Source organism: Megalops cyprinoides, chromosome 17 (assembly GCF_013368585.1).
Source record: "Megalops cyprinoides isolate fMegCyp1 chromosome 17, fMegCyp1.pri, whole genome shotgun sequence".
Lineage (NCBI taxonomy): Eukaryota > Metazoa > Chordata > Actinopteri > Elopiformes > Megalopidae > Megalops > Megalops cyprinoides.
Genome location: NC_050599.1, coordinates 11,927,722 through 11,955,262, shown reverse-complemented (window position 1 = coordinate 11,955,262; position 27,541 = coordinate 11,927,722). Strand labels below are relative to the sequence as shown.

General features: G+C 43.8%; 1 protein-coding gene across 4 annotated transcripts in view; it reads right to left on the bottom strand.

Moving 5' to 3' along the window:
* The window catches only part of sash1a (SAM and SH3 domain containing 1a), a 271,804-nt gene that overhangs the window by 47,647 nt on the left and 196,616 nt on the right, over positions 1-27,541 (bottom strand). For 2 of the 4 annotated variants that reach the window (XM_036549603.1, XM_036549606.1), the window contains exons 1-2: positions 13,733-14,172; positions 4,019-4,147 (exon numbers count right to left, since the gene is read on the bottom strand). In XM_036549603.1, coding sequence (XP_036405496.1) covers positions 4,019-4,147; positions 13,733-13,831 — 228 coding nt within the window. In that variant the 5' untranslated portion in view covers positions 13,832-14,172. Of the gene's footprint in view, positions 1-4,018; positions 4,148-13,732; positions 14,173-27,541 lie in introns of those variants that run through there. The other 2 variants (XM_036549602.1, XM_036549604.1) reach the window with 1 other exon arrangement.

Here is a 27,541-nt window from a genome sequence, read left to right as displayed (position 1 = left end):
TCAGTCTCAAATCAAGGGCCATTTGGTCAAGCAGATGGCTGCTACCTACACAGACACAAGTAAGTGCTGCTCCTTATGGGAAATGAAGTCCCTTGCAATGTATCATCCTCCATGGAGGTGCAAAGTCAGCACAGCCATCTTTGCAGAGCAGAACAGCTGTAGGGGTTTGATCTCCAAGCTGAAGCAAATGGTCATGTTGGAACAACTGGCCATGACGCAGTTAATCCACCAAACCACATTCTCTGCGTCTGTGTGTGTGTGTGTGTGTGTGTGGAGGGGGTTGGGGTTTGGTGTTGACTTAACCCTTTGTCTGCCTCACAGTTGTAAAACAAACAAGGAGGAGAAAAAACCCTGAAAAAACTTAGCACAGGAAACTGGCTCTCTGACAACCATAACCGACGCTTCACAAACAGTTTGGGTTGCACTTGAATGGCCAATCATAAACAAATCGAGACCAAAAAAAAACATTAAGCACTAAATGGAATCAGCCAATAAGCCAGTAACAATGTTGTGAAAGAAAAACAATGTTCTGCCTCATGTGATGTGGAGAGTCTGAGCATTTTTAAAGAAACCAAACTGCATTTTTTGTCTCTAACTATGCATTTGCGCTTTCAAGGTTTTTCAAAACCCAATGGAAACTGGGTTAGAGAGGGCAATAAAACACAGTGAACATAAATGAGAAAATGAGAAAATTATTCTGACACGGAAACAAACAGCTTCTTAAACAGCATCTCCACTTCCACTGTGTCCAGTTCTTAATCCAGCTTCCCAATTGCTACAGATTCCCTGCTGGAACAACCCCAGTTTTTACTGCTAACATTTTAACACCAATTAAAACAACTGACAAAAAGCTGAACATAAAAAAATGAAAGTAAGCCCAGTTTCTTTTGCAATGCCAATGGTAACTGGCCCCTGTAGAATTCACGTGACCCTTGACCTCTCTTTACACACTGTGGGGTGAAGAGCAGGAAGCGTTTCCGCGGGCGTGACCCCTGCCACTGGGTCACATGACTGACGCGGGGCCTTTGTGAAGGGCAGCACGCTGTTGAAGGGAGCGCTATGGGAGGAGGGTTCAAACCACAATGAGCAGGACATTGTTTAACCTTTACTACTGACAAACCACCCTGCAGGTTAAACCTCAGAGGATATGCCTAAATGCCAGCCCATTAATTGGCCTTTTGGCATAATTACATTTATTGCGATAGGACCAGGGGGATTTCAGATGGAAGCTGGTTGGCAGTTCCACATTATCTGGGCTGGAAAGACTCAACATTAGCCACAAGCCCTTTCCTCTTCCTCTTTCAGGTTTATTCCAGGACTCACTGTGTCGCAGACAGGCACGCTTACGGACAGTGTGCCTATCTGTGAGGAATGCAAGTGCAACCATGCCAAACTAGCCTGCTGTTACGTGTGTTCAAATTACTGACAACTAACAATTACTGCTAATCTGATAGCGGTGCCACAAAAAAAGTTTACACATGCAACACAAAAAAATTCACGCAATGCCACTCATATTGTGATGTATGTTTTCAACAGACTTAATATTCAGTAATATTTCTGTAATTCTGAATGCTTTCAGAGCTGCATATATGCGTCATTCGAACAGACAAGACAATATGGCCTGAATCAGTGAATTTCCGAAGACAGCAACTGAATTGTTGTGCTGAAAAGGAAGGATATTTCGCATTCGCACAAGGGAGTGCGGCTATATTATGCCGTTTTAATTGGACGTTGTGGATGTAACAATTTTGTTGTTTTGTGCATTTAAAGGATAGGTAAAACAACCGTCTAGATGCACTGTATTATTAATGACAGATTGGAATAACCGTTCACTAGGTATTCATACATGCTTTTGATGTAACGTTAATACATGGATTGAACGATGATGCGACAGATGCGTCTTGTTCTGTTTTGTTTCCGATCAGAGGCCAGCAGTGCCAGGGTCCAACAATATGGCAATTTATTACATTAAATTCTCAGATTGCAATGGTCGCCACTGAGATTGAGATACAAAGATTAGTGAGACATGGGTGCTAATTGGGAAGAGATAAAAAAAGTCTGATTTCACACAAAACTACAAGGCTTAAATACAAGATGCTGTTTCCATCTGGCAACCATTCACTGAAAAGAAAAAAAAAAACAGAGACTAAAATTTATTCGATTGCAGAGGCCATGTTAAAAAATCCACGGGCAATGCTTGCTGATTCAAGTAAACAGTACTTTCTACTGATATCTCCTGCGGTGTTCACATGACTGTATAAACATGGGGCTGAAGGCAAGGCTCTTCCTGTTCCTCTGTTAACAGAACCAAGCTGTGCAGAGACAGCTGTCTGCCGTCTTGTACACTTCCAGGTTTCAGAGAAATTCCCTTGATCCTTTCCAAACTCTGATCAAATCAAGCCAAAAGCTCCATGACTGTAAATTCTCTGAATATTACTTCCTTTTTCCAGCTCCATTTTGCCAGCATGGAGCCTTCCCAAAGGCTGATAAGTGAAGTACGCAGATCCATTCCATTATTATTAAAGACAGCTCAACTTCGGGGAAAAAACTTGTGCACTTCTCACAAATCAGACCCTTGGTACAGAAGTATTCAGTTTGGTTTTTGGTGAGCTTTTCAAAGTGTGATCTTTCCTCTGCGTTAACATACATCAAATCTCTTCTGTGTACCACTTATTTCATCTAAAATGGAAAGGCTGCTTTCAACAAATTAAATAAGCAGTTCAGAATTCAAATGATAAGTTAGTTAAGTGAAAAGTATTTTTAATATTTTCCCTTTGGTACGGGTTTGTGCAGTTTGATTAGGAGCTTTTCCAGTCCGACCAGTGTGCATTCCCCTCATTGCCACGTAGGAATGAAAGGGTTAACTGTGAAACGTTAGATGTACGTTGAATGATTGTAATTTTATAAGGCACGGCCCTTACACAAACAGGAGGTATGAACTTGGTATGAAGGCCGTTGGGCTGGGTGCAGAGTTTCCACAAGCTCACAACAGCCTGCTTTTCATTAAAGAAGCAGAAGGAGAAAAAAATCCACCTTAAAATGATAAGTCTCTCAGTTTTAATTGCAGTTCTAAAAAAAAAACTGTCCATTGGAAAAGCTACTGCTTGTGTTCAAGAGCTTCAAATGAAAATACCATTTGTACAACTCGTATGAATATGCAGCACACCACGCTAAATGTGGATGCTTATAAAGACCTGATTTCTCTCCTCTTCCGGCCATGCTGGAGAGAGAAGTCCTCTTTACATAACCACCGCATTTTTAAATAAGTCGGTTGGTTACCTGGCAACCTTTGGTGCCCCACTACCCTACATCCCTCCAAAAAGCCCAGAGAATAATGTTTTTCTTACTGAGAGAGGGGAGGGGGTAAATCTGCTTTAGAATGCAGACACACACAAAGTCCCACACAGCTATGTACATTTTCTGGGGTCCCATTCGAGCCGTAAAAGAGTTTCCAATGCATGTGAGGAAAGGCTTTGAAAGAGGAGAAACCATGCAAACGAAAAATGTTTTGGATTTATGCACAATAAAATCACAAATACAGGTTCTGATGCTTAGCAAAAAACAACAAAACAAAGCAAAACAGGCAGCCATTTTTGTATCCACTGCAAAAACAGCCCATTAAGTACATGCAACTCAACAGCCTACTCCACTGGAATTGTGTTGAGACACCTCCATGTATGGACAGTTACTCTGTTAAAGATTGACTTTTCACATTCTGAGCTTATATTTTAAGCTGTGTGCATGACTGATTATTGTCCTGTCAGTCACACATACACCTTCGGGCAGTGGTGGGAGAAGGCAGAAAACTGAAATCTATCCAGCATTATTGGACCAAAATGTAATGCTAGCAATGCCCTGAGGCTGGATCATGAATCATATTTTTGTAGTAGTAGGCTAAAGCGAAATGGAGTGACCTTTTCCAGGTTGAGAGGCATTCTATGCTATGTACTGGTCTGCTGGGCAGACTGACTGCACATTGGCCAAGACTGAGGTGGGGTCTGGGGGTCGGAGGTCTTACCACGTCCAGTTCCTGAGACACTCTGCGTTTGCGTAGCTCCTCCATCCTATCGCTGACGTCGCTGAAGCAGGTGTTGTAATACTCTGAGTACTCCTGGGCGAGGTCATCAATGTTGCCCAGAGAACCATCCTGCAGGAGAGAGAAGCAGAGGTGAGATGTGAGGAGGACGTGGGCCATCACCACAGAGGAAGAGCGCCTGGTCTACTCACAGAGCAGTCATCAAGGAGCCCAAGCGCCCCACTGAGTTTGATCAAATAAACTGTTAACAACCCGTTTTCACATCTGATGGAGAACTGGGCAGGGTTCATTAAAAAAAAGGAATGAACAGAAAAAACCTGTCGCATACGGCTTTGATTATCAGCGAGCGAGAGGCGCCAACTAATAAGCATGTGGCACACAAAGTCTTAATTGCGCAGATTCCATTTCCTTTCATTCCACGCTGTGCAAATGAACGGTCATGCTATTGACAAAAAAAAAAAAACAATTTTCACACTGAAAAATCAAGCTTAAAAGGTACTTCCTGACCATCATTAGCTTAGCGCCTCAAGCTTTCCAAGCACTACCGCATTCGTGCTTGAGAATATATACACTAAGGCAGGAATACAGGATTGGTGGAGTGCCTGAACCATGAGGCAAGCAGAAGCTGTGTGTCAGAGGCACTGTCCTCCTCTGCTGGTCCGTGGCCTCCACACACCATTAAGCTCTGCCCTGCTGGGACCTCTAAAAGCGAGGGGGGGCCGCAGTGATGCTGCTGAACCCCACGCATCAGCAACGCACTCTGCTTTCGGCCTGTTGGCCGGCGCAGAGAGCACGCCTCAGCTGAGCCTCAGTTTCTGCTGCGGCGCAACCTTACACCCCAGTTCCTGCCATTGTGCGGGAGCTGCGCGTTTGGGGCCGGCCGTGAGGAAGCCCGGTCACACCAAAACATTCTGTTTGGACGAGGAAAGATCTCGCTCACCTTAAAAGCGCATTGTTTTAAGACGGGGCCTAGGGTCAAAAAATCACAGGCCTCAGGGGCTGGGGGGAGGGGGGCACCGGCAGAAGGAGAATGAGCAATATTTCTCATCTTGTCGAAAGTCTGCGGAGTCATCTCTTCCTGCAGATGACCATCGGTTAAGTCTTGTATCTCGCGTTTCAGCTGCGGCTCTGACCCCCGAGAGCAATGATTTAAAGTCCGCCACCGTCGGCTCCTCACCGCCAGGCAGGTCTGTGCCCAGGCAGCACAAAGCCCCGCTCTGTAATCCCGCATCCTTGCCAGATCCAGATAAATAAAGCGCTGCGAGCTGTAAAGTGTGCCACACATACCAGTGAACTGCTTCCTCGCTCTGCTGAGAAAATAACACTCAGAGACTAAAAGATACACTGACAACTTCTCCCATATATTCCCCCCAAATTTACGGTCACAAAGTACACTTAACAATGCGGGCTACCTCTCACAACTGCTCTATACATTTCTCCTGATCTTAAAATGCTTAAAAAGGGACAGCCGCAAAAATGAATTCAGGATTGATATTTACAAAACAAGCACTGCTCTTACAAGAGCCCGATTAAACCGAGGTCAGAGTCAAAGCCCATTTTGTTATTCTGCCTTGATACAATTTTTCCACTGTATCTACAACACCAGTCCCCCCCCCCCACCCCCCAAGATGGACAAAACTTACAATGTTGCTGAGGGTTTCAAAATTGCTGAAATTCCCCCAGGCGCATTCTCCGCGTCTCGCGGGTAAATTTTCGTGCATTCCAGATTCCGTTTGCGAAAAAAAAGTCAAAAGTTTCTCGATGGGGACCGGCCATACCTCTGTGGAGCCGGGCTGGACTACTTCAGCGTTTCTTCTGCAGCCCGACCTCCCCTCCTTCCACTCGTCTGTCTGGTGCATGACATATTAGTCATCTGAACACCGACCAGATGACTATGCTTGAGGAACAGAGTCGTTCTCTTCTTTGTCACACCTTATGATAACTGCGTGGACGTTCCAAGGCAGTTGAGATGACAGGACCCAGAGCCAGAGACAGGATTATGCCTTACGTTCATGGCGATGGAGCCAGTGTATCCCTCCGCTGCAGCCCAGACGCACCTTTATTAAGTTGGCTGGGTGTGCAGGTGTCTGACGTGGCAACACGTTTACGTCGCGGGGCTGCGAAGATCAGAGCAGCCGAGGGGACACGAGCAGGGCCTGATGGATGACCCGGAGAGGTAGCATATGCGCAACATATGTCAATCCATGCCTGCGCCTTTCGTCCCGGCTCTCGGGAGATCGAAGGAGTTCAGCGCATTAAAATACCTGGCATTCCTCTGCAGCAAGCCCAAGAAAGATAGCCGTGATGCAAGCGAGAAGCTCGGCCGGCAGATGGTTACAGCTGTGTGGATGATGGATCGCCCCTCTAACGCAAAGCCCATGTCTCAGGGCAGGTTGTAAATGATGGGGGGAGGAGGTGGGGGTAAAAAACAAAGGGCTACATGGCTGCTGGCGGAGGCAGATTTGTGGGCTATTGTCCGGGGAGCCCGTGAGGTTCACGGGGGTGAACATCTGGAGGGAAAGAAGGGCTGTGGAATAGCCCTCCATCACTGACACAGAGGATAAAGGGGACGTGAAACGCTGTATAGCAAAGTTTGGAGCAGCTGACACGTTATTTACACTATTGAACACTAACCTTGGTAATGAGCAGCATTTAAGTTCATGGAACAAAAAAGGAATGCAATCCATGATTTTTCAAAGTGATACCCCTTTTTACACTTTAATCTGTTCTGGTCAGCCCATTTCTACATTAATGGGATGTATGCTGTTCAAGAATACTTAAGGGATTAAGAAAACACTAAAATACTTTTCAGTAAACAAAAAATGAATGGGTAAAGACAGAGAGGAAAGCAGAGCCAGAGAGCTCGATTACACTATGACAAACTCCGTGACGCCCTGATGACGCAAAGCGGAGCGGCCCTGCCCAAAGTCAAATCTGACTGCCATCCCAGCTCTCGTGAACACAGAGAACGCACTTTAGACACTAAACATGCTGAGAGCCTGAGAAACATTGTACGCAGATAGGTGTAACCCATAACATTCCCCCAGCCTCCAGCCAACTCCACGGACATCATCTCTCAACTATTTCCTGGCTTTCCGAGTCCTCCATAGCTGTATCGCCACAAAATAAAATACAGCCCCCGGTTTGCTATCTCCGAGACCGATAACCAGGACCCCCTTTAATCCAGCACAGCGGAGACATATGGGGCTGATTTTGTTGAAGGAGCCGGCCAATTACGAGAGATACACACGAGTGATGAACAACTTGACTCTTTGCGAAGGCTGTCAATTTGAAAGCTTAATCTGGACAGAGGAGCTCAAACAAAAGGCCATTGTGCCGTGCTCTCCAGAGTGGCAGAGGTAGCCGTGCCTGGGCCAGTGTGAAGGCAGGCCGTCCCGACCGCAGTGTGTCAGGGAGACATGCAGATCCACACAGCTGCCGGAGAAGAATCCGGCCGCCCACTGACCACTACCATTGACCTCTGCCAGCGATGGACCCCGGCAAATCAATTAACTGATGCATTCCTGCAATTCCAAAAAGCAGCGCCTTAAGCACTCACAAGGGGGGCGAAGCCCAGCCCGACCGGCTCAGTGGAGAGGCAGTCAGTGTGGAACACTAAAATAGAAATTCCACTGTGGAGCATCACGCGAGAGCCTTCAGCACTCAAAATGCCAGCCCTCAGGGCCTCAAGTTCATGAAAAACACCCGAAATACTGGATTTGTACTTATGGTGGGGGGGCGACAGACCTGGAGACCGTTTAGCGCTGGGGAAACTATGCATTTTGCTTTTTTTGCCCGGTCTGGTTGGAAGTTCAGCAACTACTCAAATTTGAGATTAACCGAAGGTCTTCCAGTAGTGGAACAATTGCTTCAGCAACGCAGGGACAGAAACTTTAAATGTTAATGCCATCTTGGTAAATACTTTGGTGCATTTCATTTATTTATACACAGATTGAAACTGACACAACGACTAATGACGCACAAGTCCTCATATGATCCCTGAACAATTTCAAGTTGGTACAGTATAACAGTATAAGCCCAGTTAAGGACAGACCAGACTGATGGAGTGACCAGAAGAAGAGGAACGGTCCAAACAGCTGTACATTTTCCCATCATGCCTTGCTGCTCATTCCCCCAAAACCTAAGAGCATAAACTACTGGCCTAGTTTGTCACGCAATCCTCAGTGCAGCTTCTTTAGTGCTGGGTGAATTGAAACTTTCAGGACGCCACATCTTTTAGACAGCATTCTTGAGGCAGGCTGACTGTGAATACGGTGGCTCATAGACCACACACACTAACGTTTGCTTCAAAATGCCTATTTTCTATTCCTGTCAGTTTACTCAGACATAATGAAAATCGATTTGGATGCTATGATATGCGTGGGAAATACAAAAGTACGGTGCACCTTTTTTCAAAACCGTACAAACGCAAATGGCTGGACAAAAATACTCACCGCCTCCTCTGTCCAACCCAAACAACCTAGTGCCATTTCCACCAAGCCCTGGTATTGTGTTGGTGAAAATCCAGCACATTAGAATTGTTCACACTTTGCAATCTGGAACAGCATATTTCCTGAGAACGAACAGAGACAAATTCGAGGTTTTCATGTAGATAGCAATGCAGTCGACGCCATTGTGTGAGGAGACCAGCTTGTGCCTGCAGCGAGATGTGTCTTTCATTTTGTTATTTTCAGGAAAAAACCTCACAAAAGAGAGGTTTGCGAAAGCTGAGATTACATTCACAGCAGACTGCAAAACAAGGCCATTTCCATCTGCTTTTTTCCACCTCCTACATCCCAGAATTTGCAAGTCTTGCGTTCTCTATTGAAATTTGCCTACTCAAACAATAACCTGCAAACAATTTTCATTTTATCAACTGAATCAGACCCAGAAAACCATGCTCAGCTTCTGCTGCCTAACAAGTCAAGAATGTGACACAAAATCACTGACTTAACTCCTCAATCAATAAAAAGGTCATGCCTGGATATTGCGATTTCAGATGACAAGTTATAAGGACTTGCCGTGGTTTTCTCTGTTGCTCAATATCTTTGGCCTACAATATAACATGCTGCACAGACACAAAGTGTGCTCAAGTTCACACTAGTACTTAATCAACATCCAGGGTTTAGGGACAAACCAGTAACTGTAGACTATTGCAAGGCACTCTTTAATGACTGTAGGGTTTAATGTTCAAGCCAGGAATTTCTAAAGCTAACCTTACTTTGTTTGACCATTAGTCAAACATAGTGACAGCAGTCATATATCTGATGTACCTTCAAGATGACAACAGCATGATTGATTTTGCCATTATCGGCCAACAGAAACACAACACAGAGTTTTCAAAGAGATGAATGGGACCTTCCCCTTTCGCTGCGGCACTATGAATCAACACACAATGCAAATCACGGGCAGGCCTGTTCGGGTAACCCACGGATCCCTGCGCAACCTTTACCACAAAGGAGTCCTGAGAAACTGATCTCGTCCTCCCACGCCTTCCTGCGGCCGTGCCTCCCTCAGCGCTGACAATGCCAGTCATTCGCCAGTCCCGCTGGACTCAAATAAACCAGGCCTCGTGAGCTCTTCTTCCTGAACGCACTCTGCCAAGGTACGGAGCAGAGCCGGCCTGCTCTGTGCTGGCCGAGGATCGAGGGGAAGTACGGGGAAGGTGTGGGGTGGAGTGTGTGTGTGTTGGGGAAGGGGGGGGGGCTGGGGTTAAGGACAGCTTCCTGAGGAAATCCGCAGAGCTGAAAGGGGTGGTGGGGGGGGGGGGGGGGGGGGGGCCTCAGTCACTGCTAAGGAAGTCTGGGAGGGGTCTGTTTGATGGCTCCCTGGTAGGGACCACCACTGTTTGCGTAGAGATTTGGGCAGGATGGGACTGATCTGGGACTGAGTCATATTCAGCCCCCCTCCCCATGGCCACACACACACACACACACACACACAAACACACACACACAGCCCAAACTAGGCTGTCTTCTCACTTGGGTTGACTTCAGACAGGCTCAGAGAATGTAAACTGATTTAATCTGTCCACTGCATGCTGTTAAATACAGATTTCAACCTGAATGTAACATCAAGCCTGGGGACCTGACACATAAACAAAAGCCCAACTTGCATGAACACGACCGGAGTGATGGCACACAAACACCTCGCAAATGTTGGAGCAACATTTCTCCTGCTGGCATTTCACTTACAGAGCATGCTTTTTATGCCTTCCCGGAGTGACGTACCCTTTCTAAGAAACTGGCACTTCGTTTGAAAAATGCCATCCGCAAGTTATTTTGCAGAAGCCATCCCTTCTGTAGGGGATGACGGGCCTCTTTCAGACATCCAGCAGGCAAATACAGTGGATGACTGTCAGCTATCCAAATACGTGGTTAAATCATTTAGGCATCAGGCTGAATTAGGGCTCTAAATGGAGAAAGTTCTGACCTACATAGGCAGCTGTTATTCCTGCCTGCAGCAGCAGGGAGGAGGTAAACACAAACTCCAGGCACAGACAATGCTGGGCGAGCACAGGTACCTTTGCACAGGCACCTGGGTGGAGCTGCTAAGCTCTCCAGGTGGGTTTGCAGAGGGAGCTCTGAGCACGACGGGAGACGAGGGTTTTCTCACAGTCTCCACCCCACACCCTCGCCCACGCCCACCGCAGGCATCAGAGCTGGCGACAGACACAGGCCCCCCCAGCCTCCTACAGCGTTTGGGTCTTTAACAGGATGTCTGGTCACAATACGCTGAATGCGGACCTTGTGTTCCCCAGGGGGGACTGTGTGAGAAGCATTAGGCATTGTCACGGCTTTCTAAGTGCTGAAAGGAACCTGGATCACTGATATGGCCGTGGCGCGCATAGGTGAGAAGCGACACCGAGCTCAGAAAAGCAGCTCGCTTCCTGTCTAGAGGGCCCGGGCCCGCACTTTGTGCTAACTGAACCGCCATGACGGAATTTCGTAGCAGTAGATACATTAATTAAAACTGCTAGACGACTGAGAAGTCTGTTTACTTGGTCAGAACCACAAATATATGACACATAAACACAGGAATTCTCGTTAAAAGCGCTCCACGTGTTACAGCTCTCCCCGTTTGGCCTTGTATTGAGCCACTCCATTAGACTATGGCAAAGAGCACAGATTTCCTCAATTCCACAGCGAAGAATGTAATTCTGGAGCATTTGAGTCCTACTTATTGAGAGCTTAGTCTACACTGGAAAGTGACAACATCTTCCAGGAAAATAAAAAATACCATCACATAACCACGAGTACCAAAATAATATCGTATTGCACTCAACCCATGAATAATTTTATGCACAGCTTTGACTTTGCTCCTATAGTCCTTTTAGAAGTGATGATAGGCACAATTTGCTTCCTAAATCAAATGACATAAAAGAAATAACAGAAACACATGTTCACTCAACCAGAGATACTAATCATTTCTTTCAACTTTCAGTACATATTCTTTTCCATTTTCCTGTGACTTAAGCACAACAGCACTACCAAATTAGAATGTGTGTAATGAAATAAGCTCTCTATGTTGTAGCTATGGAGTCACATCAAGAAATAACACAGTTTCAAACTCTCAAATCTTTGATGAATACAATAACAACAACAGTGAATTTGGCAGAATGTAAGTGGGGAGTTGCTCCATTAAAATGAATGAGAATGAGAGGTTTCCCTCTACTTTCCTATGCTGTACCTTTGAGGAGAGTGATCATAGTGCTAGATATCCAAATCTGTATGGTCAATATGAATAATTCCTACCACCGATGGTGTGACTTGCACCGTAATTCCTCTGAAGAGATGTCCTCTGTCTCCTACAAATAATGTCCAAAGACTAACTTGTCCGTTGACATCGCCTTTTACGGTTTCAGCATGAAAACATAGAGTGGCATTAGGGCCCTAATCAAATCAATGTGCCACTTCTGCCTGCTTGAGTACCAATTCAATCAACTCCTAGAGCAAAACTGTACCCACCAAAATTCTCACCTGTGGGTAGCCAAGAAGGGGGTTTTGTACATGTCCTCCACATCAGAGACAAGCCGTGTTCTGTGGACAGCCCTCTATATCGTAACTACAACATGAAGTTAAGGGGGAGAGTTGCCAGCACTGGACCTGCTCTTGACACAGACCTCCAGCAGAGAGTGATAAACTCAGTTATAACACCTGGCAGAGACCCTCAGGTCCCTTCCTAGCTTCTGAGCAGCGCCAGACAACAATCTTTCCTCTCTCTTACGGGCTGAGCACATTCACACATCGTTTGCACCGTCCAGACACACAGAAGCCGGCACTCAATGATCAAGCTCCAATTTGTAACATCTCGTCAGTCACCTTCAGGTTCACACTGCCAATGACCAAGCGTGTATATTGCAGCAAGCTTGCCTTTGTTCTGATCTCCTGTTTACTATGGTCCTTCATACAAACCAAGTGTTTGCTGTGTTTCTGTGACAATCCAAACTTCCATGGGTTTACAAAATATAGGTGGTAACATGTGATGGTAACAAACACAAAAGAGTTTATAATGCAGGTTCAACAGTCACTTCTTAAAATCTGCCGTACAATACTGTTATTCTGGCATAAGTATTATGCACATAAATCTATACACTGGCTGCAAACAACATATATTAACAAACAAAATGAACACGGTAATATGTGGTTATATGTTGGTTCAACAACGCACTTGAGAAAAGCTGAAAATGGGTCAAGAACAAGAAAAACTATCAATACACCCCATTTCCTACACCAAAACCATCTGCCAAGTCCAGTCACTGGCGAACATAAACAACTGAAGAGACGCGTGGTTGAATTCGCCAGCCAGCTAATAACCACTGAAACAACAAATAGCCTCACAGAAATCAGAGACGACACGTAAAATGAATCATCAATCTTGAGTTTAGACGTTTAAACATCAAGCAAAAGGGAAAGCAAATTAAACCATTATTCTGCTCATGAAATACCGACTGTATCATTTAATTTGAGCAATTGTTTTTCTTCCCAGCGGGATCCGCTTTCACAAAACCCAATCTCTGCAACAAGTGTTAAAATTCCCGAAGGAGACTGGGGCAGGAGTTCCGTGCAAAAACTTTGCTGGAAAGTTTCATTTACACGTACAAGCAATAATGAACTGATGCACAACTCTGGATGTTTAAAAGTAACAGCGATCGACCAAACCGACTGATAGTGCTGAACAGCGAAACAGTTAATTCCTTAACCTGACTTTCATTCGCTTGCATGCTGAATCGAACCCAATCCACCGGTTTTGATTTGTTCCAACGTTGCAGCCAATTACAGTTAGCAAGCGCATTGCAGGAGGTTTACCTACATATTTACATCAGTGAGAAGTAAGAGCAAAACATGAAAATGGCCAACAGCCACATACCATTTTAAGCGATTTCTGGTAGCATTGATAGTCGATCACACAAGCCCGAAGAATTCCTCAAACAATTAGGAAAAAATCCGATTCCACAAATACTTCACGGTATCTTGATAAGGGAAAACAATCTGAAATCTAACCGCCAGCGTTTTATTCAAATATGCAGACGCAACAGATGACTCTTGTTTGAAGCTGTGATTTACACTTACTAGCTTCTATCAACAGCCTGACAAGACAATGAGACCCCCTTTCATTAACTCGCGTGAAAAAAACCCTTTAGTCAGTTGGCTGTTACCTTCCTGTTACCCCTCCCCCAACTGCCCCCAAACTTACCAGCATCCCCATCACATCTGTCCATAGTTTAGAGAAACTGTCAGACAAGTTGCTGTCTGTCTGGGGCTCCGGAGTGGAGGACGCTTGATTCTCCTCCATGGTTCAGTTTGATCCTTCTGATTGAGCTGAGTTTCAGTCCAGAAGCATATGTAACGATACGACCTCCTTTCTCGGTGGCAAGCACCTTTGCAAGGAAAAGCTAACTTGATCTCACCCTTTGAAATTTTCACCATTCCTTTGCGCATATGTTGTTCTAAAAGCTGACATCCATAGGGATCCAAATATTCCTACAGGGACAATTCTCACCGGACAAATCCAAGAGAAATTAAACCAATTACGCTCCGTCAGCCCAAATACTTCCTCTAAAACTGTTTTATGTAGAAGACAGCGTCGCAGAATTTACCAAAGTAACGCAGACCGTAGCAGAGATTCCTTCTAAAAAGTTGACTAGATGAGTTCTCCGCACCTCGGTGCCTGTCCGCTGGTCTGTACCAAAACTTACAGCAGGGGTGGCTCCACAGAAGTACATGGTGTGATCTCCTAAATCCAACATAACTCTTTGTCACTTGTGACAGAAAACAGATAAGTAAACCCAGTAAACCAGATACGGTAAAAACTTGAGATTTTTTGTTCTAACAGCAAATTGTGAAAGAATGTGTGGTAGAGTTTTTCGCTGTTAAATTCTTGACGCACCCTCCTCCCGACATGAGCTCCCCCTAACTTCACATGACTGTTCCCTCCACCCAGCAAAAACAGTTTAGCAACAAAAGATACTCGAATGTCAGTGCACTGTACATGGAACTGGGACAGCCGCGGAGAGAGCGCAGTTTGTTTAAACCCCTGAATGCGACTGCGGATCATACTTTGGAAAGTCTCCAAACATACATGGTGTGCCTTCTATTCTATGAAAGCCAAGTTTCCTGTTTTTTTTTCAGCCAATACTTTCTCACTCTTGAATAGCTGGAGGGGGACAAAACCAACATTCTTACAACCATTGTTTAATAACAAAAGCGCATGAGAAATTTATTTTTGGCAATGACGTCGTATGCCCTTTTAATATAACAAAATGTCACAAATCGGTAAGAATGTTCCCAGATAAAAGACATTCTAGAACAATGGCTAGCTTTCTCATGCGGATAGATGTATAACTATATTTTACACATATAACAATTATTTATTCCAAAATACAACGTGTGTACGGCGCAATTTAATTTACGTCTTGTTGTCAACACAACGTCCCTATTAACAGAAATGTATGCAATATAGAGATACAAGTGTAACACATACAGAGCGCTTAAAAATAACGTTTAATACGATGAATGAATGCAATTACAATAAGCTAGGGAAAGTATACCTGTCACAAAATTATAGAGCAGCAAGAGGCAGCAACCCGTCATCATGATGCAACCACACCACGAACAGGAGCCAATTTTAACAAGGGCGTCTGCTGTGCACGTAGAAAAAACCTGCACCATTTAGACGTCCGTCAGATGTTAATTTCACAGTGAAGCACCACGGCCAAGGATTTTCATCTATTACGTGCAGCAATTTAGGCAAGCGAAGGCGTCATTCCTTGTCAAGAAAAAGAGTAAATGCTAATTTTGTGAGGCTGGAAAATGAATGGATTGGCAATGCTGTCTTCATACAGCATCTGCCCTCTCATTCTGGAGCGAGATCATCTCTTCCTCAGCCGAGATGAGTAAAGGTATTTAAAATGATTCAGCTCCTCTGACTTACCTTTAGCGCCAATGATTTTTTTCACAGGCAATTTTCATGCAAAAAGGCCCAAGCACTCACTACTGCAGCTTTAATTAAAAAACAGATGTTCAACTATAGTCAACTGGTCTGTTAAGAGACACAAGACAGTTTGATTCATGTAATTATCAATGTTAACAGAATTAAACATGCTATAGTTGAAATAAAGTTTAATTAGAACAAATAGTCTTACTGTGTATCTTTATATAAAGAGACTGTATTGGGAAGAGTCACCAGGGGTGTTATGCTTATACCAGTTTAATTTTAAACAACAAACCATGTAAGCTATGGAGGGGGGGACACTAAACATGTGAATTAATAGACCTGATGTAGCAATATCAGCAAAGGCATCCACCAATGGTTTTATCAGCTGTGATTCATTTAATTCACAATACAAACATAGCATTAACAGTGACAAATCATATAGAATACATATTTTGTAAGAGAGAATGAAGGCATGTGTTTCAACTAAATCTTTTCAGAAAATAAATACTTTAGTTTACCAAACTTAAATTAGTCCCAATAACTGTGAGCCCCGTTCCTGAACATCACACACTTTAGTTTCCGATCAGATTTGCATAATATTCTCAGTTGTGTAACTCTATCCACATAACCTCACGGTGCACTCTGTAGTCACAGCCAAAATAAATGAGAGAGTCAGACACTGAGGAAATGAAATCTTATTGTTTGGATTGTCTATGCGCATTTCTTCTTTGATTATAATCAACAACAACAACAACAACAATAATAATAACTATTGATTTGTAAAAGGCTGCTCTCAAGTCTGAAAGCACTATAAATAGTGAATATACATACATAGTATGTAGTATAGTATGTATGTATTGTATGTATGTATTGATCATGTATAATTTCCCCCTATGCAGCCAACCAGCTAAACTCTGTTAGTTAAATCTGTGATGGATGACTGTGCCTGTGTTTCTGTTACAGTTCCTGTTACTACACATAGTTGTCATCAACTGGCTGCTGAAGGCTATCTCTCTGTGGTCATTAAGGGTCAATCTGGTCACTGACAATGACGTACAAAGTACTTTTTGTTTGACTAATTTCACTTGAGCCATGACATAGGCTAGCTCTGTGTGTTATCAGTAAAATACAATAAATACCAGTGTAAACCCTTCCAGAGAGGTGACACTTAGATGTCGAGCTGACAGAAAGATCAAATGGCAGGGCTATTTAGTGCCCATAAAGCCTTGGGGCAGAAAATATCTTTAAAGAAAGAGGTAACTTAACTTTGCGGATGTATCAAATATCTCCACATTGTGCAGATGATAAGAAGCCAGTTTTTGTTCCAAAGCATCTGAGCAATGCCATTGTAATTAAGAAATCTTGAATGTATCCCCTTCTCTGCTGCCAGCAGAAATTCTCTGGAAAAGAAAAAAAAAACTGGGTCTGCTGAATAGCAACAGCTGCAGGGTCTCCTGACAGATGCCAGAGCAGGCAGAGAGAAAACAGCACAGGAGACTAACCAAGGCCTCCCTCGCTTCTTCCTGCAAACACAAGCAGCGGTGCCGAGACTGAGCACTTCTACCTGGAGGAAAACTTTCACAACACCCCTCGGGCAGCCCACAGCCTCTTGAGGCGGCCAAAGTGAAACGATTATCACTTTGAGTCAGTGTGACCTCGCGAATCTACGTCACGCCTCATTTCGGTTCTGAAATTTCATATGGCCGGCTTAAGGCTTAAAAAATATGAACAATAAATTCCCTTTTGAGGCAGCCTGCCCACCCCCTGATTTTCCCACTCACTCCATCATTAGACTAATCCATAAGAACCGTGAAGGTTGCTAAGAGCGACTTCTCGCAGACTGAGGTTCGTCAACAGCTGTTCGTTGGTATCCTGTTTACAATCTAAGGGAATAAAGCACTGAAACATTAGCCCGCTTTGTTCTTTTCTCAGAACGGCATATTTGTAAACGAGCTGTCTTTTAACCCCCGGGGTCCTTTGTGCTCTCTGGGTGAAGCACCAGGCATGTATAAGTGTTTGCTCGACATCCTCCTGCATTTACGTCCGCATTATTTTATCGGTTCTGCTTTGGCAGGAGAGAGACCCCCTCACACTCTGTCCTCCCCTCCTCCTCGTGCCCCACCTGTCGGGCTCTACCTCAGACAGAGTCACATGCTTTCCACACTAATGTGCCAGTTTCACAGCACTGTAAGCATTTAAAAAATTTCATTTCACTGTAACTGATCTTGGTTTTGCCAACACCCTCACTGTCATCGCATGACTTCTGTCTTCTGCGTAATCGCCCAGCTTGGTGCAATTTCTGTCCTGTTGCTTGCCAATTCCTACCATACAAGGGCAGGAATCTATTCAGCAGCCTCTCGGACTAACCCGTGGACATGCCTCCCAAAGCAGCAGGAGCAGCGGGATCCAGTGCGGAAGCACAATGCGACAATCTGAGCCACCGTAGACAAACTGTCACGGGCAGCCCTTGGGTTTGGGAGCCGAGTCAAGTGCCAGCCTGGAGATGAGGAGAGGTAATGAACAGCCCGTTGACTGAGACCAGACTCATTAAGCAGCCATTTAAAATTACAGGGACAGGAAGCCACTGTGTCCTCTAAAAGTGTCACACCATGGTATCAAGGTGCCGCATGGTGAGACAGTGTGTTAATAGCGTATACCACTTTGTTCATTGTATTCTAATTCCCATTAAATTAAGATAATATATCTTTGGCCCATTCTATACTAATTGAATAAATACACAAACTGACAGCAGCAACAAAGAACTCACCACTTCCACAAATTCACATCAGCACCGAAAAATAGAAGGAAAAATATATTGGGAAAACTAAAAATTTGGCAAACATGAAAATGTTGAACTGACTTCAGCTATGTTAACAGTAATTCCAAAGAAATTACAATGTACTGGACACAAACTGATAGCAGTGACAAAGAGCTCACCACTGTGATAAATTCACATCAGGACCAAAAAAAGAACAAAAAATATGCTGAGAAAACTAAAAATTTGGCAAACATGAAAACATAGCTAAAGCCAATTCAAAATACACTGTAATTCCAAAGAAAGTACAATGAAGGGTAAACTCACTTCCATTGTACTAAAATATCCAGGGGATCTATTTGTGAAAACAATGATGTCAGCAGTAATTTAATGATCCAAAATGCCTAAAATGAATTTAGTGGAGGGTATACCACAGACAGCCGTGTAATGCGAACGGTTCGCCAAAAGTTTGTACCCATCACATCCCTTCCCTTGCAAACTTCAACCAGGCAGAGGCACTAAAAATGCCAATCGCCCCCTGAGCAGCCCAGCCCCCACCATAAAAACTCTGCACCTGCTGGATTAATGGCCGCCTTGTCTGTTAGCATACACAGCGGCGCTATCCGGGACGAATTGATATTCCATGGGACGGACCGGCCAGTAGCTGTTCTCACAGACGACGCATTTCCAGAGCCCAGCCCTGGCTGGGCCTGATGGCACGCTCATGTCTCAAAGTGCAGAACTCGCAAAACAGGCTGAAATTGAAAATAATCACTCACACCTGCCGGGAGGGGAGACTCTGGAGAGAATTAGGGGCCGGTGGCCGGGAGGCAGAACCCGGCAGTGAAAGAGATGGCTCAGATCTGCCGCTTTACTGCGGAGATTATTCACTTTGAAAGGGGAGCCCTTCCCCTGCTAACTCACTGTAGCTCGCAGATCTAATAATGAAGTACTGGACTCAGGCAGCACGCCCACTTCTGAATTACCATTCAAAAACAGCCCATATTTTACATCACTGATTTAAAAATCTATTCAGTTAAAGATGGAAAAAAACATGCATGTTATTACCGAGAGAGGGAGTGCCTGGAGAGGTAGAAGGATCAACTGGCTCCACAACAAGTGAAAGTGACTCTGAGGGTCAATAACTCAGGCCTGAAAATAACCCTCTGTGTCTTGACCCCTGAAGAAGTGTATGATGGACACTTTGCTTCTAAAAGCAAACTCAGAGGAGGCCTCTGGTGAACAGACCAATGTAAAACAATCAGCTCATCACAATCTGTTTACTTCTAGGCTTTAAGCCATTTTTTGTATGTTTCCTTTGACATTTTCAATTTTCAGGCCTATTTTCAACTACATTATGTGGAAAACTCAATGTAAACAATTTATAATACTAAAAAAACTACATAGCTGAATGTTAGGCTCACACTCTCAGTTTAGTGAACTATTCACATTAATTTAGAGGATGTGAATACGGACTGATTAGTCTCCACTAAAAGCTCAGGGATTCTAAGTAGCCAATAGAACCTTTGATCCACCTCTATAATACAGACTTCTCTACAAATCTTATGTGGGAGGGAGCCAAACTATCTAATTATAGTCATTACAGCAGTCAAGAGTAAATATTGCTGAAGCATAGAAAAGCATTGTTCTGTTAGCTTTCCCCAGAATCAATAATTATACCTAAAATGCATACAGCTAGAGCTCTTTGAAAAGTCATGATGAAGAAATAATTTCAGTTAATTATGCTTTTAGGTAATAATTCATCTAAAAGTCTGCATTAATGTGAAAGACTGGAACCTCCTATCAAAGTCTGGGATGTTTCACAACCTGAACTGAAGATTTCCGTGATCCCGCAGTACTGGCAGACTCTACACAGCCACACTGAATATCTAGAACATCCTGGAACGCAAGTGACACGCAGTATGCGTACAAAAACATCCCTGTTGAATATAAAGATTTTCTGATAGACTGATGTTTGTCTAGAATACATTAACACGTTGCGTTTTTAACCTGATAAGTCATTGTTCATTAGCAATGTTAGGCTGCTGATTTTACTCAGCGTTACAGTGTTTTACAAGGAGAGAAACGGGAAGAGGGAATGGTTTACTGAGGTCAAATCTGCAATATCTGCCGGTCAGACAGAAGGCGGTTTGTTTGCGCTTTTCAATGGAATTAAACCAGGAGCCCTTCGCCTTGCGTCTGCTCTCATCGGCATCCAAGTTTTCAACGATGTTTGAGGTACAGAGGGGTTTTGAGCAATTTAGCTTCTCCGGGTTAACAACGATCCCGTGTGATATTAAACTGCCCGCTGACTGTTATGTGCCAGTTCTTACCCAATACAATACAAACAAGCCTAGTCATTTTATATGGATCTATAAACGACACACACAGTCCCAACGGAGTCTGTGGTACTTGATTAACTTTCCAAAGATATGAATTGAGAAATTCCACCATGCTGTAATATCGTAAAAAAAAAAAGAAAATGACAGCGCAGATGTTGTTTCGGATTTAAAAGGCGCTCCCGGCGGAACAGAACACTCTCTACAAACAGGGGTGAATTACTGGAGTCCGTTCCAGTGGGATGGCAGGGAACGCGCACAGGTGCGATTCGCTGAGAAACGATCAGACGAGGTCCCGCACGTCGAATCGGGCAGCTGCGTTTGCAGTGCCAGGGCGATCCGCGGTTAATGCCAAGCGTGTGATTCTCAATCAGATCACTCACGGGCTCATCTCACGAAGCGTTCCGGCTCAGCGGTCCCAGACAGGGCCGCCGTCTGTCTCTCACAAAAAACTTCGGCTTGGCCGGGAGGGCACCTCTTCCTAAACACTGATGCGAACTGACTGTAGCAGTTTGCCGGCGAACACATACAGTGACCGGGGTTTAGCCTGTTAGCGATGCTGGCACTGACAGCTGGGATACTGTCACGGCGGTACGGTACGTTGCAGAAAGCAGGCGCCCACTGCCACCCTGTTAAAGCAACTGACTGACTAGTACATTGCTAAATAGCCAAACGAATACGTGTCGCATAATCCACAGACAACGGCTAACTGATGCTAAGACACAGGCTTCCACATCGTATATAGCCCAATTCACCTCGAAGTTAAACAGAAATATTTATAAGACGAAAGGGACACGACGTTGACACTTCCTTCTTTTTGGTTTCCTAAACTAGAATCTTTTTTTGGCAAGAGTCTGTGCCCGAAGGACAGGCTGCAGCTCTGCTCTACCGTTCTTTAAAACAGCCGAACTTGTCAATTATGCCCCCTGCTGGCAGTCTAAACGACCTGCCAGAGGAGACCCTCTAAAAGGTAACACGACGGACTGTGCAATATGGCTTCTTTTATTCCACAAGTCCCAGACAAATAAAGTACGGAAAAATTCAGAATCTCTGCTGTTATTATATTTCATAAAAGTATTTTGTGAATTTCATTTATGGTAAAACACAGGAAACTGCTACTTTGCAGGAACACAAATAAAGCCACCCTCGCTTACTCAGAATATAAATATGACTTCTTACTGATGTGTGTAATGTTCATGTAAGTGAGTATAATTTATTGACCATAGCTGATAATGAATAACACAGTCAACATTCTCCCTGCCAAGCTCTGCATGAACTAATTCACTAGGAGTTCTTAAATCATGAGGTGCACTTAACTGGATGAAAATGGAGCAGCCCTAAACAAAAAAAATTAAATGGAAGGCTTATATGTCAAAAATTACATAACATAATAACAATTACATAACATATAATGCTGATAGAGAATGCAGCAGTTTCTGGGGGGAGCAGCAACAACAATGACAAAATCCTGAAATGCTGAAATGACCATTGCATTTCACGAGTGTATGTAATTGCATTTTTACATATATCGTTCATGGGTCCATAAAGTAACAACATGAAGGTGAGTTTCATTTCTCCTACAAAGTCACAATTTATTAAAAACTGTCAGTTAAGACTGCCTGCATTTTCTTCTGCCCGGGACACCGACATATCCAGTTTCACTCAATTCACCTCCACGTTTTCAGGCTTTCCTTGATTAAGGCTCACCTCATGGTATGGGAGACATCAGTGAAGGACGAGGGGACTGCTTTTGGAGTCAATAACCATCCGCTGTGGTGTGCTGGGGATAATTATCGCTTCAGGTTTCAAGGGACGTGCGTTTTACTGTCCCCCGTTTTTATGAGCGTCTCACGCTTACAGTTGTGTTTCATTCGTGCGTCTGCACATTTTAATGGGTTACTGTACACACATGTGGCTGGTCAGACATGAGCCACCGGCCTTCAATAAATGTTTTATGCACTTCCCCTTGCCTCCTGTCAGCTTAGGCTTGCACTTCTCCTTCCTGTACTGAGACACATTGGGTAACGCTGCCTGTGAACAGCAAACTTCCACATCCATCGGGGAACCCACAAAAACCAGATAGCATTCTGTTCCTGTGAAAGAGAAATGCGGGCTCCCAAATGAGTGTATCTGGAAATAATGCTGCAAACATGACACTGCAAGTTGTCAGAGAGGTGTTTGATGCTCGTCTCAGGGAATCCTTTTGAGTGATCAGAGCTAACAAATGAATATTCATCTGCTACAGCTACACATGCGAATTTGAAATCAAATGCTGTTATTCTATAGACAGGAGAAACCTAGAAGAGCTGCTGTCTGATGACTTCATTTGCTACTGTCTTATTGTACACAGTCTGTGAGGCTACTTTAAATTTAATTGTGTATTTTCATTTAAATAGTGCACCGGATCCTACCCTACCTAAAAGAATTTCCACTGAGAGACCAAATACGGAAATAATCCTGTAACCATTACCAATTCTCTGCAGTATGTTGAATGACTGTTGCTGTTTATGACACAAGGTCTATGATTTATTTGTCTAGCAACTAGCTGGAGACATGGGTTTACATGTGGTTTCACATTAGACATTATAATATCACGTTACACGACAAGACAGGCCTTGCTCTGTGGTTGTTGCTGTTGTAATTACTGTCATCAATTAACTTAGAATCATATATTTCCCTGACAATCTTCACAAAACTCTTGCCTTTGCCTAGATACATAACTCTATCTATTAATAAAACGGTGCCTGAATTAGCTCTGCTGCTAAATCTACACTGAATAATTAATGATGTGCGGAAACATGGAAGTGACAAATGTGTGATGTAGTTAGGTCAGAATGATAAGATGTTGAATTTTTACAGTACACTACATCATCCTTAACACCTATGACATACATACATAATTTTGCAATAAGCTCCTGTCTCCAGGCCTCACCAAAAAGGAATCATGATAATGACACGTGTCACAAAAATGAATAAACTCTTCTTACATTTATACCCTACAAATAATTTTAAAAAATACTGCAAAATATAAAAATTTCAGGTCAAGCTCAAGTTGTGAAATCTGTGCCAAGATGTTTGACTCTTCCACTGTCAGCTCTGTTTGGAAACACGAACAAATTGTTATAAGACGGTTCTGCGCCGACTTGCATGAAATGTACAATTATCATGCCAAACTGACAATTACACCTTCTGGAGATTCCCACTAAGGACTGTTAATCCATTCCTAAATAATTTCTTGCTGAAGAATGTAGTTAGTTATCAACTGTTCATTCTGCTGTGCTGTTTGCATTGTAAAGCAGGCTGACCACATGGGGGTTGAGGGGTTTCTAACGTTGCTCTCCAAACAAAGAAAATATTTTGTTGCTATCCATTAACTTTGGGCTTCACTGCACACCCCAACAGCAGAGTAGAGGGGAGAAGGAAAGTCATCTCTAAAATCTAGATTAAGCGATTTTATTGAAATTGCATTTCACCACATGCTCAGACATGCACTCAACGACTAACCGCTGCTTCTCTTCCCCATTATCAACGAGTAATTCCTGCTTACAGAAGCGCAATTTGATTTCAAACACAGCATTTTTCACAAAAGCCACAGTCCCCATCACCCCTCCTCTGAAAAAAAAAGAATCCATAAATATTAACCTTTTCGCGAACAGATGTAGGTTCCTGCGGGAGTGTCTTAACATGTCACGCTTTATAACAGATCTTGGCTTTTGCGATTAATTTTGACATTTTCGGAAATCACGAGGGAGGCTGTCACATGTGCTTCCGCTTTCACAGCTCATCCTCCACTATAACACCATTTCAGTGCAGAAATGAGCCTGCCCATTGAGGAGCGTGAGAAAATACAGAGGCCTGTGACATTTGCATCTACCAACAGCCCGGCGATGCCCAAACACGTCGGACTCCGCTGTGACTCAGCCGGGGACTCGCGTGAGTCAGGGCGACGCTGGCTGGTCCAGCCTGCAGACACACCAGACTAGAAGAACCCCGATCAACCGAGGGACTTAACTGAGCTGTGCATTTATTTTTCAAAATACAGGACAAACAACCACAGATATGTGAGGCAAATTACCTGAGGCAGACAGCAAACACTGGCTACATCATGCAGTGACCTTACAAATCTTTTAATGAGGACAGCAATCATTCATAATCAGTATTCCACATTTAACGACCCCCAAACCCCTCTGAGTCAGTGACATACAGGCCCAGGGTTATGGCCCCCTTTCCTACAATTCCCTAGCGCTTGGAGGTGGAAATCTGTGCCCTTCTACCACGACTAATCAAGAGAGCGATGTATGCGAAACACCATCTTGCACTGTTCCTCCTGTATATTTCACTCAACTGTAGGGCAAGTAATTAAACTGGCAACCACAGAGATTAACGGAGAGGTGTGTGGTCATCTGATGGAGTAATCTGCAGTAAATTGCTGTTGAGGTAAATATTCTGCTGTTAGGGAGCTATATCAACGGCCATTAGACAAACATCCCCATGATGCTTGCCGGGCTGCCGGCCTCTGCATGCCACTGGCAGGATGTGTCATGACCCATTGCCCCCTCTGATGATTGATGTGGCCTAAATATCCAGATCCAAACACAACAAGACCGGAGGAACCGCTTCAAACAGGCCTTGCAGACCAAGTGAGATAAATTTAGTCTTTTCAGTTGGAGCAGCCTTTTTGACCCCCAATTAGCACAACCTGTGCAAAATGCTTCCTCTCTTCCTCCTTTTTCTTATGCACCAAAGAAGATAGAAAAGGGGCAAATAATAATACTTGTAAGAGATGGGGAGAAAGAGTTAAAGATACAGTGCCAGGTTTGATTCAGAGTGGGTCTTCCTGGAGAGGAGAGGATGTTAGGCATAGGGTAGGAGCCAAGCCCTGTGTCCCTGTTTGGGTTGGACAGATCTCCACTCTGGTGGTGAGCTGGAGAGTGTGTGTGTGTGTGTGTGTGTGTGTGTATGTGTTTGTGTGGGAGGCAGGGGTTGAAGATGTGGGCTGTGGCTGAATTGGTCACATGTGTAAAAATGTGTAACCAGGGACACCATACCAAACCTAGGAAAATAACCAAAACTAAAAAAAACAACATTAATCATCTCAATACGTTCCATTCACAAATAGAAATGAGTCTTGAAAACTCTACCTCTGTATTACCTAGGTAAAGTAATGACATGTCCATGATGTTATATAATATGATGTGTCGAGACACTGTGGAGTAATTAATCTGCTCATCTCAGTTCTGACACTTGGTATTCTTGAAAAGGTTCAGTTTCAATTTATTCCATTTTAATTGACATGATGTCTCACAGTTAGTGACTAATGAGAACTAGAAAATAAGCTCTGTTTATCGTAATTGTTTTCTACAGGTTTCCTTTTCGGTGAGAAGCTTCAACATCATTATTGTAACACACCGGTTGTGTTTTGCTTCTTCATATATGCAACAAAAATAATATCTGTTTCTGACTTAAAGAGTTACCATACCATACAATCCAAAGAAAGCAGACACACATACACACAAAAACATGCGGGTATAGTGTGTGGCTACATTAAAGCCATTTTCAAACAGCACTTTCTTCCCTGAAGTATTAATTGGTTTTTTAGTCACCACAGTGAGTGTAATGTATGAATTTGCCAATATGGGAAGCTTCCTGTTATTACCTTGTATGATTTTGCCCACTGTTTTTTTCACAGATCTTTGGAAAGCCCCGGGGTTTCTGCTTCGCTTCTCTCCATTAGTGCAGATTTGCTGTGTAACATCTGTTTTGACTTAGAAAACAGCTTCAAAATTGCACCCACAAAAGGGAAAAACTCCTTTTGTGTGATGAAAAAAATGAAAATGTGAAGAAATAAAAGAGTGCAACATTTGCCCTAACAATGGAGTTTACAGCAGCTGTATGGGTTCACTTCGGTTTATTAACGTCTGCCTGTGTGAATTAGTATTAGTAATTTAGCTGATGTAATACAACCCCATAAATACTGCTGTTCCTAATATCTGTACTAGACAATGCTGTCATGTGATGTGATGTGACATGCTGAAACCATAGCAACTTTTTCCCAAAGTAACCTTCATATGGATACACAAAAATGGTATGGGAGGTTACAGAGATTGTGATATCAGCTAAAATACTCTGGGGATTAGTCCCATGTGAACAGGGTTTTAGCACGAAAGGTTAAAATCAAGCATCAGTGTGATACCCTACTATCCACAGGAAGTGAGGGCTGATTACATCACAGAGAACATGCCAGTAGCTAGTAGCTATTCTGAGGCCTTCCCTTTGGAAATAGGTGATAAATTTTGGGGGGGGGGGGGGGGGGGTACGAGCAGAGGGGGTGATGGTGAGCTTCAGGAATACTCTGTCAGCTTCACAATAACCTTGGGCATGGTTTGACATGCAAGGAATATCCACATATGGGTGGACACGGCCCCCAAATCATGGGGCTCTGGGGGGTATGATTAATCCATTCTCCACAGAAAGTGGGCCCCACCTTGTATTACATACATGCTGCTCTTCACCAAACCCAGCATCCCTGGTGAGCTGTAGACAGTCTGACCCTGGGCAAGTCAGCCATCCATCACTGTGAAGGACTGTGGAGAGTTTGACAGTCAAAACACTGCAATACCCCTGGTGCTCATGGGAGATGAAGTCCAGAGCTAGGAAATGGACATTACCTCCCATCAGCTCATCTGTAAAGTGTTAAAGTCACCCCCTGGATTGCTCAACACAATTCACTCATGAAATGAGTTCCCTACAATTGTTAAGGGCTGGTGCAAACAAATACATTCCACATGGTAAACAAAACAGTGACACATACCAGGAGTTAAAGAACATGTTTCCAGCAACATTCCCTAAAAGGAGGACAATAGAAGATAATAATGATTTCAGGGTGCGGTGAAATAAATAGATGTTGATTTCTTCTGGCTTTTCCGCCCGCTGGTCCCAGAGCTGAAACAGTCCTGAAGCATGCCAGCCTGCATG